This window comes from Aulonocara stuartgranti (assembly GCF_965226115.1).
Source record: "Aulonocara stuartgranti genome assembly, chromosome: 12".
Taxonomy (NCBI): Eukaryota; Metazoa; Chordata; class Actinopteri; order Cichliformes; family Cichlidae; genus Aulonocara; species Aulonocara stuartgranti.
Genome location: NC_138948.1, coordinates 21,251,306 through 21,268,100, shown reverse-complemented (window position 1 = coordinate 21,268,100; position 16,795 = coordinate 21,251,306). Strand labels below are relative to the sequence as shown.

At 39.2% G+C, this 16,795-nt stretch overlaps 1 protein-coding gene across 3 annotated transcripts in view; it reads right to left on the bottom strand.

Annotated features, from left to right (window-relative positions):
- The window catches only part of iqgap2 (IQ motif containing GTPase activating protein 2), a 38,683-nt gene that overhangs the window by 16,919 nt on the left and 4,969 nt on the right, over positions 1-16,795 (bottom strand). For 2 of the 3 annotated variants that reach the window (XM_082553659.1, XM_082553660.1), the window contains 11 exons: positions 11,571-11,727; positions 11,108-11,185; positions 8,770-8,846; positions 4,450-4,517; positions 3,572-3,685; positions 3,269-3,447; positions 2,196-2,283; positions 1,820-1,983; positions 1,457-1,544; positions 1,075-1,238; positions 771-931 (listed from right to left, as the gene is read on the bottom strand). In XM_082553659.1, the coding sequence (XP_082409785.1) occupies positions 771-931; positions 1,075-1,238; positions 1,457-1,544; positions 1,820-1,983; positions 2,196-2,283; positions 3,269-3,447; positions 3,572-3,685; positions 4,450-4,517; positions 8,770-8,846; positions 11,108-11,185; positions 11,571-11,727 (1,338 nt within the window). Of the gene's footprint in view, positions 1-770; positions 932-1,074; positions 1,239-1,456; positions 1,545-1,819; positions 1,984-2,195; positions 2,284-3,268; positions 3,448-3,571; positions 3,686-4,449; positions 4,518-8,769; positions 8,847-9,810; positions 10,042-11,107; positions 11,186-11,570; positions 11,728-16,795 lie in introns of those variants that run through there. The other variant, XM_082553661.1, reaches the window with a different exon arrangement.

Genomic DNA, 16,795 nt, shown 5'->3' with positions numbered 1-16,795 from the left:
ACAGCAGTGTGGAACCAAGTGTTGTCTGTATTGTAAACTGATAACTTTGTGAAGCAAATCGTTAACCTTATAAGCTTATAAGTGTCCCGTCATACAGTACAGCAGGACAAATGTCTGAGAGGAACCAAAAGTTACACCAACCTGCTACCCATTTTTAGACATAAACTGATTTTTGTTCATGTGGTGCATTCAATATACCAAGCAACTAACAGACTAGAAGAAAAATCATCATACAGAAAAAAAAAAGCTCTGCAGATTTTATCTGGTCAAATTAGTTTTTCTCCCCCTCAAACAACCACCAAAGGGATTTTGGGTTTCTTCCCAGGATGAAATTGGGGGTCTTTCTGTTGTTAGGTGAATGTGTAAATCACTAAAAATTCACATATTGTATGTTCTTGTTAGTATAATATAAATTAAATGCTATTAGGTTAAAACTACCACAATATGGTTGAACTGTTATGTTTAACTACCAGGGATTAGTTTTTTAACTATTAGCTGCTGCACAAAGTGACCGAGATAAGTAAAGAGTTATTTATTAGCAGTAATGTTGATAAGAAGTTGGGTAAAGTAGTTATATATTAAAAACTGCCATAAACATGTTGTATAAACATTCTGCAATAAATCACAATAACTCTTCTTTATGGTCTCTGTGTCGTTTCCACAGCCTGACTTAAAAGTAGATGAATCCACTAAATGGGAACACTGGGGGGGAAGGTGAGTAAACAATAACACTTCCTTTTGCTTCCTCATCTATCCTGCGGCTATCTTACCTGTTAAGGTTGTCTTGGTCTATGTTGGTAAAGCCCAGGGGAGAGTCTGTTAGCTGCTCAATCACAGCCTGTGGGTCTTTGGTGTCTAGTACTTCATTCAGCACTGCGACAGCTGACAGCATCTCTACAGCTACACTCAGTTCCTCGTGGCTCAGTCCAGACTGAAAAACATAAAATACTGGATCAGAAAATTGTTGCCTGCAGAGTGTGTGTGTGTGCGCATGTATATACATGTATATCGCTGACCTTGTCAATACCCATCAACATCCATGTGCACAGAGTAAAAGTCTGAAACATGCCTCACCCGTCCCCCTTGTAGCTGCAAACTGAAAAGCTCAGCCTGGTAGAGGTTGGCAGCAGTTTGGTAGACAATTGGCAGCTGTGCCTCCGGGTTCATCAGCTCCTCCACTGTTTCCAAAGCATTGCCCAGGCGAATGGCTGTATTGATTCTTGCAACTGCTTCAAGTTCTGATTAAGAAAATGACAACAAAGTCGTGTTTTACATTATAACTTGGAATCAATTCCCCAAATGAACGAAAACAGTATTTCGTACAACCTTATACATGATGTTCTGAAGGACCTTTAAGAACCCATATTAAATACTTATCATGAGTCGTATTTGGGTGATTAGGTAGTTTGAATTTTAACTCATTAGTAAACAGCCCGAAGTTACAAAAGCCACTTACTTCGTTTCTCTGCTTCGGCAAAGTCATTGCAGGAGCTGACAACTCGCTGAATCTCTTCCTTGTCCAGAATCTGGACCCTTCCACCTTCCTGAAGAAGAAACATTAGATTACACTAAGCAGATATCCAAAAAGACCCCATTAAAGAAATGGCTCGTTTTTCTTTGCATTTTGACTTGATTATTTTTATTATTTGAAGGTGGAGTTAGATATTTCATGTGAAAGCAGGCCATTGCTCACTTGTAACAAATGCTTGGATAACAAGAAGACCACAAAGTCTGAAATATGGATCTCTCTCTCTCTCTCTCACACACACTGCTGGAATTAAATCCAACAACTGAGCAAACAAGCTCTGACTCTGTATACCTTAGATTTATGCTGACAGTAGTTGGTAAAATGTTCCAGATACCACCGGCTGTTTGACTCCTGAACACCGAGCAAGGCCAGCACGTTGAGCCTAAGCGCAGCCAGCAGAGCAGCTTGATCCTGGCTCGACACAGCATGATTCACCTGCCTTATAGCTTCCTGGGCTGGAGACAGGAAAAATAAAGACAGTGAGCAGATCCTTTTTAACTTTAATATTGTTTTGATTAACTGTGTAATTGTGCTGCATAATCTGATTTAACAGATGTTTAGACCTAATACCCATAAAGGCCCATCTCACACAAAGACAAAAACATCTGCGACACATGACAGTGTTTAAGTGAGAATGTGTGTAAAGCAAACATAGGGAAGTTCTTACTGTTGACAAGATCAATGCATGTCTGGATTTCCTGTTGATTCAGCAGCTCCTCATAAACATCTCTTTCTTCAGCAGCAACTGAGGACCGCTAACAGAGGGAGACAAAGAAAATATAATCACATTATATGCATATAATTGTTAAAAAAAAAAACAAAGCGCACTATATTTTAGCAGGTTGTATTTACTGCCTCCCATTCTCATTTAAATTGGTGTGGTAATATCAATTAAAAAAAGAAAAGAAAAGCTAGTGCTACTGTTTGCACAGCGTTTGTAAAGAGAATGGGAGGAGAGGTGCTGGATGGCGTGGAGCGTTAGGTAAATACAGCTTACAATGCAGTCACTGGAATGTGCTGGCAAAGCCTGTAGAGCACATCAGCGCAGGCAACCATTTTCAGATGTCCGTGCAGTTCTCGAGTTAATATAGCTGCCACATACATATCACACTTCTTTATATTCCTTTGGAAAATGTCTCAAATAACACACATGATTCAGAAATTTCTAGAAACTACATTCAGACATACAGCTCTTAAAATCTGTCTGTGGTCAGCACGTGTGCTCTTGAACACAGAAAACATGTCAACCTCAGCAGCAGTAAGAGGTGTAACTTAATCAAACCTGCTTACATGGTTCAAGGTTGGTTCAGGTTAAAGGGGTGAGGACAATTTTAACAAGGCTGAAGATGAGAAAGTTGCATTGTTTTATTTTTTCCATCTAAAAAATAATTAAAAAACAATTATAAACCAAACGGTGGCTCTAAAACCAAGGTGTGAACAGTCGATAGAAAATATTGATGGATCCCCTCCAAGATGATGTTTTCCCAAATTACAAACCTTATGAGTGTTTATAACACTCATAATTCCTTTGCCTCAGTGTACGCTGGTAAGCAATCAGAATTGCCTATTCTCAGTCTCTGATACAGCACAACCTGTTTTATGACTCAGCAGTCCAGTCTATTCTAGCATGCAGCTACATTTTAAAGCATTAAGACTCCAGTGTAGAGCTAGCCCTGCAGCTAAGATACTAAATAAAAAGGAAAAAGCTCCAAGAGATCACTGAAGTGTTTGTCTTCTCACCCTCCCTGAGGACTGATCCCGCTTGCGAGACTTGGTCTGACTCAGTGTGTCCTGATATTCTTGGGCCAGAGGTTCCTGTGTGTTCCTCAGCATTGCGTTAGGATTGTTCAGGGCTCCCATTGTGACAGATGCTTGACCTCTATCAACCGCTTCATTGATGGCAATCACAGCAGCATGTACTAAGGAAAAAAAACAAAACATGGATTTAGTGGAGGATATCACATATCAGATCAGATAACTCCGTTTACTTCAGTCAAAAACAACTGAGTGGTTAAAAGATCACAAGGTTAAAAGATCACTCACAGGCAGCTTCATCAATCGACAGCTCATTGGCCAGGATACCTCCAATTTTACTGAAAGCTGGCATCTGAATGCCATACTTTTCCAGTTCACTCCTCATGTTACTGATCTCTTCCTCTGTAAAACACATATATTACTGACATGAAACAGCTGCAACACGGCACATTGGAATAAAAAAATAAAATAAACAAATAAAAACAACAACAACAACAAAACAAAACAAAACATACAGTTGGGACAAATTTCTAACCAGTATAACTGTTAAATGGGGCATCAGAACACTAACAACGACTTAAAATCAATCTGCCAAAACCCTAAAATAAATATTTCATAACATTCAAAAAACTAGTTAAAAATGATCAAGTGATATTAGAACAACAGACCCCTCACACCACACATGAGGAGAGTAAATGTCCTTTGTTAGAGGAAAATTAAGATGAAGACATGTTGCTCTTAGAGCACCATGACAGTTGCTTGCAGGAGAACATGGGTACACACGAGGTGCCATCAAAAGGTTCAGGGCCTTGCCCCATAAAAAGCTAATAGCTCCCCCACTTTTTAAATCCAATTTCCCCTTCAAGGTCATCGTCCTGCTTTTAGGGCAGCTGCAATTTATAAATTGTTCCATTTATGGTCCCATTACTTGAGTGGATGATCATCACTAGTGATAAGAGCCTGATCTCTGGTAATGAACCATTGGTCATAAAATTCTGCTATAACATGAAGAACACATGGGAACCGTGTTGTGTTGTACCATCACGTGAGGACTAACAAGCAAAGTGATGCTGGACTAATAATATGAATGTAGTATGAATGATATTGTGCGTTATAAGGTTTGTGCTATGTTTCACTTTCAGGTAATTTATATGGTAGATGGTTACCTGTGAAGTCCACTTTCCCTAGAAGGTCTTGAATCTGTGGTGCAATTCCCAGTTTGTACAAGTACAAGCTGGAAAAAAAAAAGACAAACACATACGATGTAAGAGTTGTGCAAAAAATAAGCGATACAAAACACTGTAGATCATACCATGAAAATAAAACTATTTATTTTTTCGATCAAGATCGCTTCGGTATCATCTTCTCTGCAGTGTCACACTTACACCACAAGGGGGTAGCACTGTCTCAAATTACAATAAGCACTGTGACAACACTAAGCAGACTCCGTGCACTACCTAGCAGATAAATTTAACAAGGAGGTGACTGGAAACTTCATAAAACTTTCATCTTCCGGCAGGTACTGGGTAACTGGCAATGAATTATAGATACTTAAATGGTAAATGGCCTGCATTTGTATAGCGCTTTTCTAGTCCCTAAGGACCCCAAAGCGCTTCACACTACATTCAGTCATTCACCCATTCACACACACACATTCACACACTGGCGATGGCAAGCTACATTGTAGCCACAGCTGCCCTGGGGCGCACTGACAGAGGCGAGGGAGGTCTGGCATCAGTACAGCTCTGAATAAAGGAGTTGTAGTAGCTAGTGGTTGTTCTGCCCTTTGGTCCCAGCATGTGTAAACATAAGATGCACTCTGTCCTTGGCACAGAGAGGTTTGAAAGAGACCATCTAAAAAATCTGCTTTTACAAAGGGTAATTTTCCAACATGCAGGCAACTGATTCGGTCTGGGATACAAACAACAACAGCTGACTGGGGTTAATGAAGGTGGCTGATTACCAGCCACAGGGGTTAAAGACGATCAGCTGACTAGCTTGGTGGATTCCCTTTTTTTTTTTTTTTTTTTCCAAATCTCTACCACTCTGAGAAGAATTAAAACATCTACTTATGAGGTCAGCATTGTACCTAAGGAGGAATAACATTCAATGGGAACTTGTGGGACTTGAACTGGATTTGCAGGAAGGAAGAGCACGTGTGTGCATAAGGGGAGGAAGGAACCCAATTCTCAAAGGACCTCACCAAAACACTACAACAGAGAAAACAAGGCAGGCAGCTCCCATAACCACTCCCCAAATGTGTGCTTAGCTGACTGGATGGTTTAGAAAGTCAGTCATTTAGACTAAGTAAGCAAGGGCCTACAGCGACGCACAAGCCACGGAAAAAGACCACCAACCTTTCACAGGAAAGCAAACGTAAAGTTAAACACTGAAACTACAACTAATAGTATAGAGTGAATATAGCTGTCTATAGCTCAATAACAGAGTCTGGATAATATATACAGCATGGCACATCTAAAGTAACACACAGAACCTCCTTGTGCTACTAAAGTAGAAACAATGTTTTCCAGTTTCTGTTTCATATCATTTACTAAGTACCACTTCTGCTTTTGATGTATAGATTGGAGGTTAAGCTTCATGGACACACTGCACAAATGTGGTCAGAAGTTTCCGTACGCTCACCGTGGTCATGAATATCATGGTATTTGTGGGATTTGAATGATTTCTTTAATGAGCCTTTTGAACTGTTCTTTTTCCAGGGGGAATGATTGCACAGCATACATCTTAATTAAATTTAGAAAACAACCACGTCAACAAGTTTGAAATTATTTTGGATTTTCTCTAAAAGAAGATTAAGTAAATACAAATATATACATACATCCATACATACAGCCCCACTAGTATTTGATTAAATGCCCTTTGGCAAGTTGCACAATGACCAGATACTTTTGGTAGCCATCAACAAGCTTCTGGCATGAGTCTGGCTGGATATTTGACCAGTCTTCTTAGCAGAACTCACCAAATTCATTTTTAACTGGTTGGATTTCTGGCATGAACCTGGCTTTCAAGTGTAGTCCACAAATTTTCAATCAGGTTGAGCTTGGGTCTTTGGGAAGACCATTCCAGAGGTTTAACGCCTGCTTTACCCATTCTAAAACACTGTCCTCTTGGATCATCAGTTGTGTCCAATATTCAAGTTTCAGTAAAGCTTAAATGTGTTGATTTTCTCAGCCCATGGTCATGCAACTTCACTGTGAACAGGTGATACTGTCGTTCCAGCATTTTCCAGTTCTTGGCAGGCTTGAGCCTTTGTGGTTTCTGGGCTTTCACCAATTTTCTTTCATCTGACAGTGACAGTTTGGGTCTTCTTCTAAATATTGGCAAATCAGTTACACATCAAAATAACTTGTACTCGCATACAGTTGTTTAAACTGATGATCTTAGAAACTGCAGTTGTTTAGAAATGGCTCCAAGAGACCTTACCAACCTGTGTCAATCTACAGTTTTCCTTCTTTGATCTTCATCAAGTTCCTTGGACTTTCCCATTGTTCTTAGCATTGGTTAATCCAGTGAGTGCTGACAGACAAATTATTTTATGCTACCAGTTGAATAAAGCATGACCATGAAGTTAATAGGCCTTGGCTTTGTCAAGTTAGAAGAAACTGAACCTTCAGCACTACTTATTACAACAGATAGGTGAATATGTTTACACATTTGAGCCTGTATGCATTTCTGACCTGGCATGGATTAGATAATATCCTAAAACAATTCAAACTTGTGCAACCGTTTTATATTTTTCTTAAAGTCATTAAAAACGTATTCTGTACAATCATTCCACCCTGGGAGAAAAAAAACAAACAAACAAAAACAACAGTTTAAGGGAATCAAGAGCCTAAAATGACCATGATATTCATTCCCATCATGATGATGTGTAAACATCTGACCACAAGCATAGTAGTTTTATGAGCTGTCGATAAATTCTGTCTGTAGATACAAAATAAGCACTTCATTTCCAATTCAAACCAAAATGTTTGGTTTAGTCCAACACAACCCAATCCAAATTAAATAAATAAATGTTAGCGAAAACAGTATGTACTAGTCCATATAATCTACAGCTGCGCTGTATACATTGTATGGACTTGGCACAATGACATCACCTATAATCTTGTGTGGAAGCCTTGAGCTGTGCACTTCTGACCTTCGCTATTGCATGCTAGGAGAGTGGCTTGTTAGTTACATGGTTGTCCCAACCTAATCCATTCCCTGCTTTATTCTCCTTTTAACTCAAAGTAAACATGATGTTGTTTTCGTTAGTTCATCAAGACACCACGGAAAGAGGTCATGGATCAACTGAGCATTTGACTTATATCGAGGTTTTGCAGAAATGTGACTACTAACCATGTGACATTAACTTCTCTGCCATTTTGGACATGTGACAAGCGTGGTGACAATGTTGGATCATCCATGACCATCTGGCAACCACTGGTCATAAGGGAAAAATTCCCAACACTGGTTGGGAGTGGTTGTTGGAGGTTGATAGCAGTCGATGAAGAAAGAAAAAAAAAAAAAAAAGGATTGCTAAAGTCATGGCAACCACCTGTTGCTAGGGTAAAACGTGTTTTCCTCAACCATGTAGAAAAGTCCTCTTTATGATAGTTTTGGTTGTTAGCACAATGCAGCAGTCATAGTTCACTTCCAAATGAAAAGTGCGACAAACTGGATATGGAGAAGGCTCCCTTTTAATTAAAACTTAAGCCTCAGCAATGTAGCAAAGATATTTCCACAAGCACAATTTTTAATATGAAGGGGAATTCTTCTCTATTTCCAGCTTGTAGTTAGCCAGTATTTGAATAAACAAAAAGAAGGAAAAAAAGAAAAGAAAAAAACAACAACAACAACAACAACAACAGTGGCAATCTGCTAGCATCCAAATAAATCACAGGTGACTTTTGGTGCAGCGCCTTTTTTGCAACCAATTTCATTCATCAACAGGTAGAAACCCCCAGGAACCACCACCAACCAGTCAGGGAAGAAACTTTCCTAGCAACAGGTGGTTGCATCGTGTCCAGTATGGCAGACAGAAATGTGCACATGAAGTCACATGAGAAACTTCAATTTCCACATTTTTTACAACCAGATGAGTTGCCCCCTGGTGGTGATTAGAAAGAATGCAGACAAAAGTCACATGTATTAAATCAGCTTTTCACTTTGGAAACTATGCACATCTTTTATATACACTATAAATTGCATTCATTAATTAGGCAACATTGTACAGACAAATGTAATGCTGCCTGAATCTAATCTGGCCTGGCTCATAGTTTAAACCCTAACAGACAGATACCACCACATAGTTTTTAGGTCAAAGACAACACTTAGGTCTGCATTTCATGAAATGAAACCACACTGAACATTCAGGTGTAGATCCTTCAGGAGAACTCAGCCAGGGGAACCCAGCCACTGCACATACATGAAGATAACAGATGAGCGACCAATTGTGCTGTCAAAATAGATCCTTTCAGTCGTACCTCAATGCATGAATGCAGTATACCACCTTGGGCATGTTTTTGCGATCGTACACATCTGTCGTCTCAGGATAGAATATCTGAAAGCAGAAACCACCAGCAGGTATTAGTCACTCTTCTTTATCATGGTCTTGACACTTTTCATTCTGCTACAATTTAACAGGACCACATGTTCCTGCTTTTTTTTTTTTTTGGGGGGGGGGGGGGGGGGGGGGCTCTGTCTCAATAATTATCTTGATAATAACACACGAATGATGCATTTAAAATCAACATTGAATTAAGAGGTAGGAATAGCTGCAAGTAATTTTAAATAAATAAATTAAGACTAAAAGAAAATTAAATGAATGAGAGGTAAAACTTGAGGGGGTAGGGACAAATAAGTAAATACTTCTGCCTACTCCTTTTCAAACAAATAATGGAACGATATTTTGTAATGATTGTGAAGGCACATGTTTGAAATGTTTGAAATAAAAATGAACTGAAGACTAGAAAAAGCCAGTAGTAGATAACAATAGAGCAGGGCGATATGGCCAAAAATATTTATCACGATATATATTTGAAAATTTGCGATAACGATATAACTGACAATATAATTGATGCGAGACAAAATACAACTCCACAACATTACTAGCGCAAAAAGACAACCTTCCATTTATTTTCACTTAAACAAGAAGCTGGTTTTTATGTACATTAAAGCTTTATAAAAATGTAACAGTGCAAATGCTAATTCCTTGCTGAAAGTTTAACCAAAAGGCATTTCCAGTAGAAATGGGCTGACATATCCTGAGCATAACCATGTATAATATCCACTGAAGTTAAAAAGAGGTGCTTTGCAACATTAAACTGCAGTGTGCAGTACGTATTTTTCGGACCATAAGGTGCACGGGATTATAAGGCACATTAAGCGAAACAAAGCAGTCAGATAAATCAAACTTTATTAAACTCATTCTTCTTGCTTCCTCCAATTCTGTACCATTGATTCATTAATGTTGAATTCTCTGGCAGGCTCTATTCCCATGTTGTTGCAGTATACTAATGACTAACCTCGTATTGTGGACGGATTATCTCAGTTGTTCTCCTGACTGAAGATTGGTCCTTTTACAGCATCCTGCCATGCGATTGCATTTGTCTCTAACCATGAGGAACCTTAACGTTAACTTTTATAAGTGGAAAAGTGTTAGTGTTCGTCCTCCAGCTTCACTGTTTATGTTATGCTAACATAGCTGTGTCGCTAGCGATCACGTAGCACATCATTATATACCAGCTAGCCCAACTTCAGTAACCCTACAAAGGTCACTGCTGTTTAGTTTTCTGTCTTCATTTATGTTGGAAGTGATAGCAGAGCTGTACGTTTGATTTTTTTCAGAAATCTCTCAGTCAGAACATGCTATATCATGCTTAGGTAACTAGCGAAACTAGCGAGCTAACTTCCGCTAGCTTCCTGCTAGCTTCTAACTCCGTTAAATGTAATACATTTTGTTTTCATGGATGCCTGGAAGTTAAACTTCATAGTTACACCTGGTAAAGCAGCAATGCTGATCGTTTTATTAAAGATGAAAGAATTTAGACAGTTTTTAACTCTTAGTGATGCTGCAGTGTTCGTTTGACCTGAAGTATACGGAGTTTAGGACCCAGATTACTCCCAGATTTAAGGGCATCTTAGTCCGTCAAATACGACAATAACGATGGCCGCTTGCATGTTCTGCAAAAAAAATGTGCTTTGTCGTGTATCTGACGGACAAACACCAAACCAGTTCCACATCACGGAAGTTGCACCATTTTTACAAACCAATTCTGGTTCATCTGTTTCACTCAACAATCGGCCATGTGCGTATGAAAACAAAGGCACTGCGCATGCGCGTTTTACTCATATTCTATCGCGATATTTCATTTTCCTATCGTTGCCTAACATTATACCGGTATTACCGTGAACGGTATAATATGGCCCAGCCCTAGATAACAACTTTACCATATTCTTATTTCCAGGATGCAGTTTATGTTTTTATTTCCAGTCTTTGGTGTTGTGCTATAAATGATAAAATATGAGTAATACTGTTCTAGCATTACTCCTACACATTTATTATAATTGATTGGAGGTAAAAATTAGGTGCCATGGTGGTTTCTGATCTCTAACATGAACAAGTACAAACCATAAGCCAGTGTTCAGATATGTTATGGTCTTAAATAAAAAATAGGACCTTTCTATACAAACTTTCTCTTTTACATCATGCACTTACAAACTTCAACAGTCATGTTCTCGCATTTCAGATCGTTCCACTTAAAGTGTGACAAATGTGAAAGAGAACTTAAAGTGTCTTCAACAGCTGTACAAGCCCCTTACCTTAGGGAGGCCCACTGACTCCATGGCTCTGAGCCACTGCACTGTGTTGTCAGTGTGTCTGAAGTGCAGTCCTTTACTCTAAAGATAACCACAGAAGCACAGATATTTAAAGGGATGAACTGCAAAAAAAATGAGCATTTATATTTAAGGATTTATTACAAAGCATAAACTATGTGCAAGAGCTGAGCTGGTCTGATGGCCAAATCTCATATCGAGCCCTGAGTATAATATGGCAAAGTACAAACATATCTATACTTTAGTGTAGCAGCAGAACAGCTGCAACAGCTTACAGTTAGCCCTCAACACTGGCCTGTCACATCTCCCTCTTTCCGGTTTAAAACTGCTTGTAACTGCCAGGAAGTACCTGGGAAACAGTCATTCTGCCTTTTATGATGCAATCTGAAAGTTCAAAGTTTTTATTGACTTTTCTTAAACAAGTTCAGTAAAAGAAGAGAAGCCTTACCTTATAACGGGACTGATCTCGGTCATAGATCCTTTTCTCTGAAACCATTTTTGGTGCAAAAAAATTGGCGAGCTTGCCAAGGTAGACCCCATTCCTAAGTCTTTCCTCCAGTTCTGTGGTAGGCGGCAAGTCCTCCTCTAAGCAGGCCTCCATCCATCTGAGCAAACACAAATATGAAGCTCAGATGTCACGTGCATCTCACATACTGATCTCTTGGAACCAAACAGACCCCAATGAACAGCCTGATGTTAATTAAATCTCAGAGATTTTCAGTATGGTTGACAATTACATAAAATAGAGAAGAGGACATAATGATGTAAAACTGCAGATTAAAAGAGTATAAAGAAGAAAATGAGACTAGTCTACAACATTAGTACACAGGAAATCACACTGACGCAACATCTCATTTGCATTGCATTCTACATAATAATTGTGACCTCTTGACTTTCTTTGACCTATTAATTGTTAAATTCCTTTTATCACATTAATCTACACTTAATACCACATGATGGCAACGCAAGAACAGAATTTAAACATTTTCTTTGCAGTTAAAATCAAGTCAAACTGTGATAAACAACACTTGCAGGTCTGATGGAACTGACTGCTTTGACTTTAATTCTGAGCACTGTGTATGGAGGAAACCAGGGACAGCTCATCTCCTGCACAATATCATCCCAACATTGACACATGATGGTGGCAGCAACAAGTTTGTTTTTCATGAGCAGTGACAAGAGAAGTGGTCACAGGTGAGGGAAGACTGAACAGAGATAGTAAGGTGGTGAAAAACCTGTTCCAGAGTGCGAAGGACTTCAGACCGGACGAGTGATTAACCTTTTAAATCTAACAGGACTGTGACCTTAGGCACACAGCCCAGACGGTGTAAGAGTATCTCAGGGATAACACTTTGGATGCCCTTGAATGGTCCAGCTGTATCCCTGAACTGAGATCTTGAAATGGTGGTTTACAGGCAATCCCTACCTAACTTGACAGAGCTTAAAATCTGAAAGAGTCTGTAATAACTTCTAAATTTCCCATTTTCAGTATGGAATATTGAATATAGACCATGTAAAACAAGTGAAAGGTTCTAAATACTTTATGGATGCACTTAAGAGTAAAACCTTTAATTTTCATCGCTAGTTAAATTAAACTTGCTTTCCCTTAAACATTGCTATGGTTACTAGTCTGTTTACCCACACATCTGATAGGGTGCTGTTCAGATATTAAGTGGCTGAATGCCTACGTGCAGTCAACAAGTCAATATTGAATTTCCCTACACCTGCTGAACTCTCACACACACACACACAAAAAAAAAAAATTATATATCTATCTATCTATATCTCTTATCTATCTATCTATCTATCTATCTATCTATATATATATATATATATATATATATATAGAGAGAGAGAGAGAGAGAGAGAGATCGAGAGACACACACACACACACACACACACACACACACACACACACACACACACACACACACACACACAGTTCACAAGAGCCATTGCTGCTGAAATGAACTTGAAGTTTTTTGATTAAACAGAGCAACAAAGTAGCCTGTTTATGTGAGGGAACTGGCAAATGTTACAGGCAACACCCACACAGAGGCCAGCATGCTTTAGGAAGGGGGCTGCACACACATTTCCAGTGTGTGATTAGAGGTGACCAGTCAGGGGAACAATGAAGGAAAAACATTAATTAAAGCAACCTAATACTATTTTAAATCGTCTAAATTCAAAACAGCACTACGGATAAAGTTTAAAAGTTGCATTTTGGCAAGAAAAAAAGTGTGTAACGATGGAAAAGATCACATTTTATTCTCTAGAGGATGGCAGAGGTTTTGAGAAAGGTGCAAACGAATAACTGAATAGAAAAATATACAGTTTATATCAGAATTAACTTGCCCTCCTTTTATGCTGATGTAATTTCCCTTTGAGAGGTTTAGCAAAGCCTTCAGGAACGCAGTCTCTGCCAGACTATTTCCAGGGACATCAGGAAAAACCTATTCCAAAGAACTAGTGAATGATTTGTGAGCATGGTGAATCATCATGATCGAGGACGTCTGTTACACATTATCTGACTGCTTACAAGTGACACTAAATTTACTGTTATGGTCTCCTGTCCTGGATGTTACAAAGTAAAAGAAATGTGTGTGTAATTTATTAGCTGTTTGCTCATCCCCATACACTGAATTTACAGTGTACAGCACGCAGCCATCTAACCTGGTCATGTTTCAGTTATGGGTTTTATTTATACCAACAACTCCTGCCTCCTTTCAGGCTTAACAAAAGCAGCAAAGCATTACTTCCCACATGCATGCAGAGGACATCTTGTTTAGGTTAATTAAGGCTGCGTGGGTGCTTCAAGGATTCAGTGTGGAAAATTATCTGTCAGCACATTAAGGACAACACACACACACACACACACACACACACCCCCCAGTGGAGTGTGCAGGCTATAACCATGAGGAACAAACATTTGTATAATAATCTTAAACAATGCTATAGCTATCCCTTTATTTTTAAAGGGAATGCCTAACCCTAACCCCTAACTTAAATCCCACCAATAAGAAAAATCTTTTTAATTATACACTCGATGCACTCATCCTTTTCCGGTCATCAAATGATTTAGGCACAGTTGTTTTAAGATGCTTTTCCCCTCTTCAATAGCTCTAACACAACAGAAACAAAGTAGCATCTAAACCTGCCGCTTCTTCCACCCCGCGTGGGTTCTCTTCAGATATCCCAGCTGCCCACACAAAGTCAAAAGACGTGCAAGTTAAATTACTCCTAACCAGTTACTCTGTACTGGCCACAGGTTTGAATGTGAGCATGAACGGTTGGCCTGGTTAGGATGAATGATTGAATGGATGCATGGAATGGATTGATATTATACAGGACTGTTTGTTTGCTTCAAATTGCCTACAGGGAGATTAGAGAGCTCTCACTACCTCCCTGCACCTAAGCTTACAGATTTTCCACATACTGTGCAGTCCTATTAGTGTTGTGCTATTGCACAAAGCCTCACAAACAAAGCCCATCTGACAAAATAAATGACTTGAAAATCTTGTGCAAAAAAAGCAGCATATTAATTAACAGCAAGTATATTTGATATTCAGATTACAGAGAAAGAAAGAAATCCAACTAGTGCATGAACACATGATGCAGGAACATCCTGCGTGGGTTACATAGCTCTCCTGTGAAGCACTTCCTGTGCTTAAAACAATGACGGGAGAACTTGTCTCCTGACGCAGGACAAACTGGTGATGCTGTTTACAGCCCTCCAAAAAAATCCCTTCCTGTTATTGTCCAATCTGTGGCTCACAGTGCTAAAACAAAATAGAGCTTTCAGGACTCTAGAACAAAGGTCTATCCCACCTCAACACATGATTACCATCCTCTTTTGCTTTCAGCTTCAGCATTTCTGACTGAACAGTGGCTTTGGGAAGCTTACGTCATGGAGCTTAGTCATGCATGTCATGAGTTGTCTTTGTGTGTGCCAGTGTGTCTGTAAATACAGAATTTTATTTTACATCTCAGGCTAAAATGTATCCAAAGATTAGGGTAATGCTGTTAACTAAAAAGCAAACATGACAATTTAGGCCTCCAAGCGATCCTGCATCAAAGCAAACAAGAAAGCTCCCAATCCAGAAAAACTACAAATGTAAACCACCATTTGTTTACTCTGTGGTGAGAGTACAAGGTCTCCTTCCAGAATCTTCTGTGCAACTGTGTGTGTGAATTGGGGAGAGGGAGGGGGAGGGTCTATTAACTGACATCCGTTTTTGTCAGTTGATAGATGTTTTAAAAAAAAAAAAAAGTCTGGCTAAAATGAAGCAATCGTCCTGTGAAATATTAGCAGATGTTTCATTTAAGGTGCGAGTTAATGTGCAACATACAACAGAAACAATTCAGGTAGTTAAACCTTTATGAGTTTGACCTAAACTAATTAGGCACTGCAAGCAAAGCACTGTTAAAACAAAGCATGTCTGTCCATCCCACATGCTGTCAGAGATAACAATGTCACTGACCCCACCAGCTGTTTGTTTGTTTGTTTTTTTCCTTTGAGTCCCTTTGCTGCAGAAAGATTCCAGTTTTTTGTCTGTCCAATTGTCCCATTAGGCTTTTATACAGACGACATGTAAATAAAATGTTTAAAATGACAAATTGGGAAATTGCTGCAGCTTCAGGATCCCGGGCGTGTTAGGCATGCTGGGTCATCTGCTGACACCAACCTTACTGGTTTTTACCACTGTTAAAAAGGGGGCTAATTAAACTGTGCCTTCAGGTGTACTGGGTTGCTTACTCATGGTTGCTTGACTTCAGTGACTGCTTACACCTGACTCCAGAGACCAGAACCTAATCCCCTGCCCTCTGTGGTTTACAGCTTTGTTAAAGGTCTGTCTTAATCCTAATCTAACTTGACACATTTCAAAGAATGGAGGTGCAATTCAATGGCTGAAAGGTGTCACAAGCTCCAGGATTAAATAAGGGGAAGCTAAAAGGGAAACTGAGAAAGTTAAATATAGTATTTTTAAAGGCTAACCTGGTGTATTAATACAAAAACTTTCCCACTAAAAGTTCTCTATGCAGTTCAGTTTACCTTCTGCTAAAGTGTTTCCTGTCAGCTATAAAAAGACTGAAGTGTCATCATATTGGTGTGACCAGATTATGATGAAAGCCTGAAGCTGTGTTCAGTTAAGTCTTATTGCAAACCCTTAAACTCTCTTGTGTCATAAGCAGATAATATAGGCTATTCAAACAGTCTTTACAGGGTCAAAGTTCAGCTGGGAAACAAATCTCTGAGGGCATGTGGACGTAAAGCAAATGTGCAGTCGACACTCGGCCACAGTGACTGCAATGGATTTAAGCTGAAAAGTGACTCCAAGAAAATACTCTCTTGGGGACTGGGTGTGGTTATCAAATCTGTGTTAGAAGAAACATGATCAGACTTCCTCTTCCGTTCAGATGGATGCCAACATGAAGAAGACAGGAAGTGGTTCGCTTTCAGGTTTGCTAAGGCACCTCAAAGACTCTTCATCAGATTTGTGCTTGCTTTGGAAAACAGCTTTTTCTTCTTTTTTTTTTAAATAAATAAATAATTTCAGCTTTTAGAGAAAAAAAAAAAAAGCTAAGATGAGAGTACAGTGGATAACGAGCCACTCTTTCCACTCAGTCAGCACCACCCCAGATTTAATCACACGTGCTCTTAGGAATGTTTAC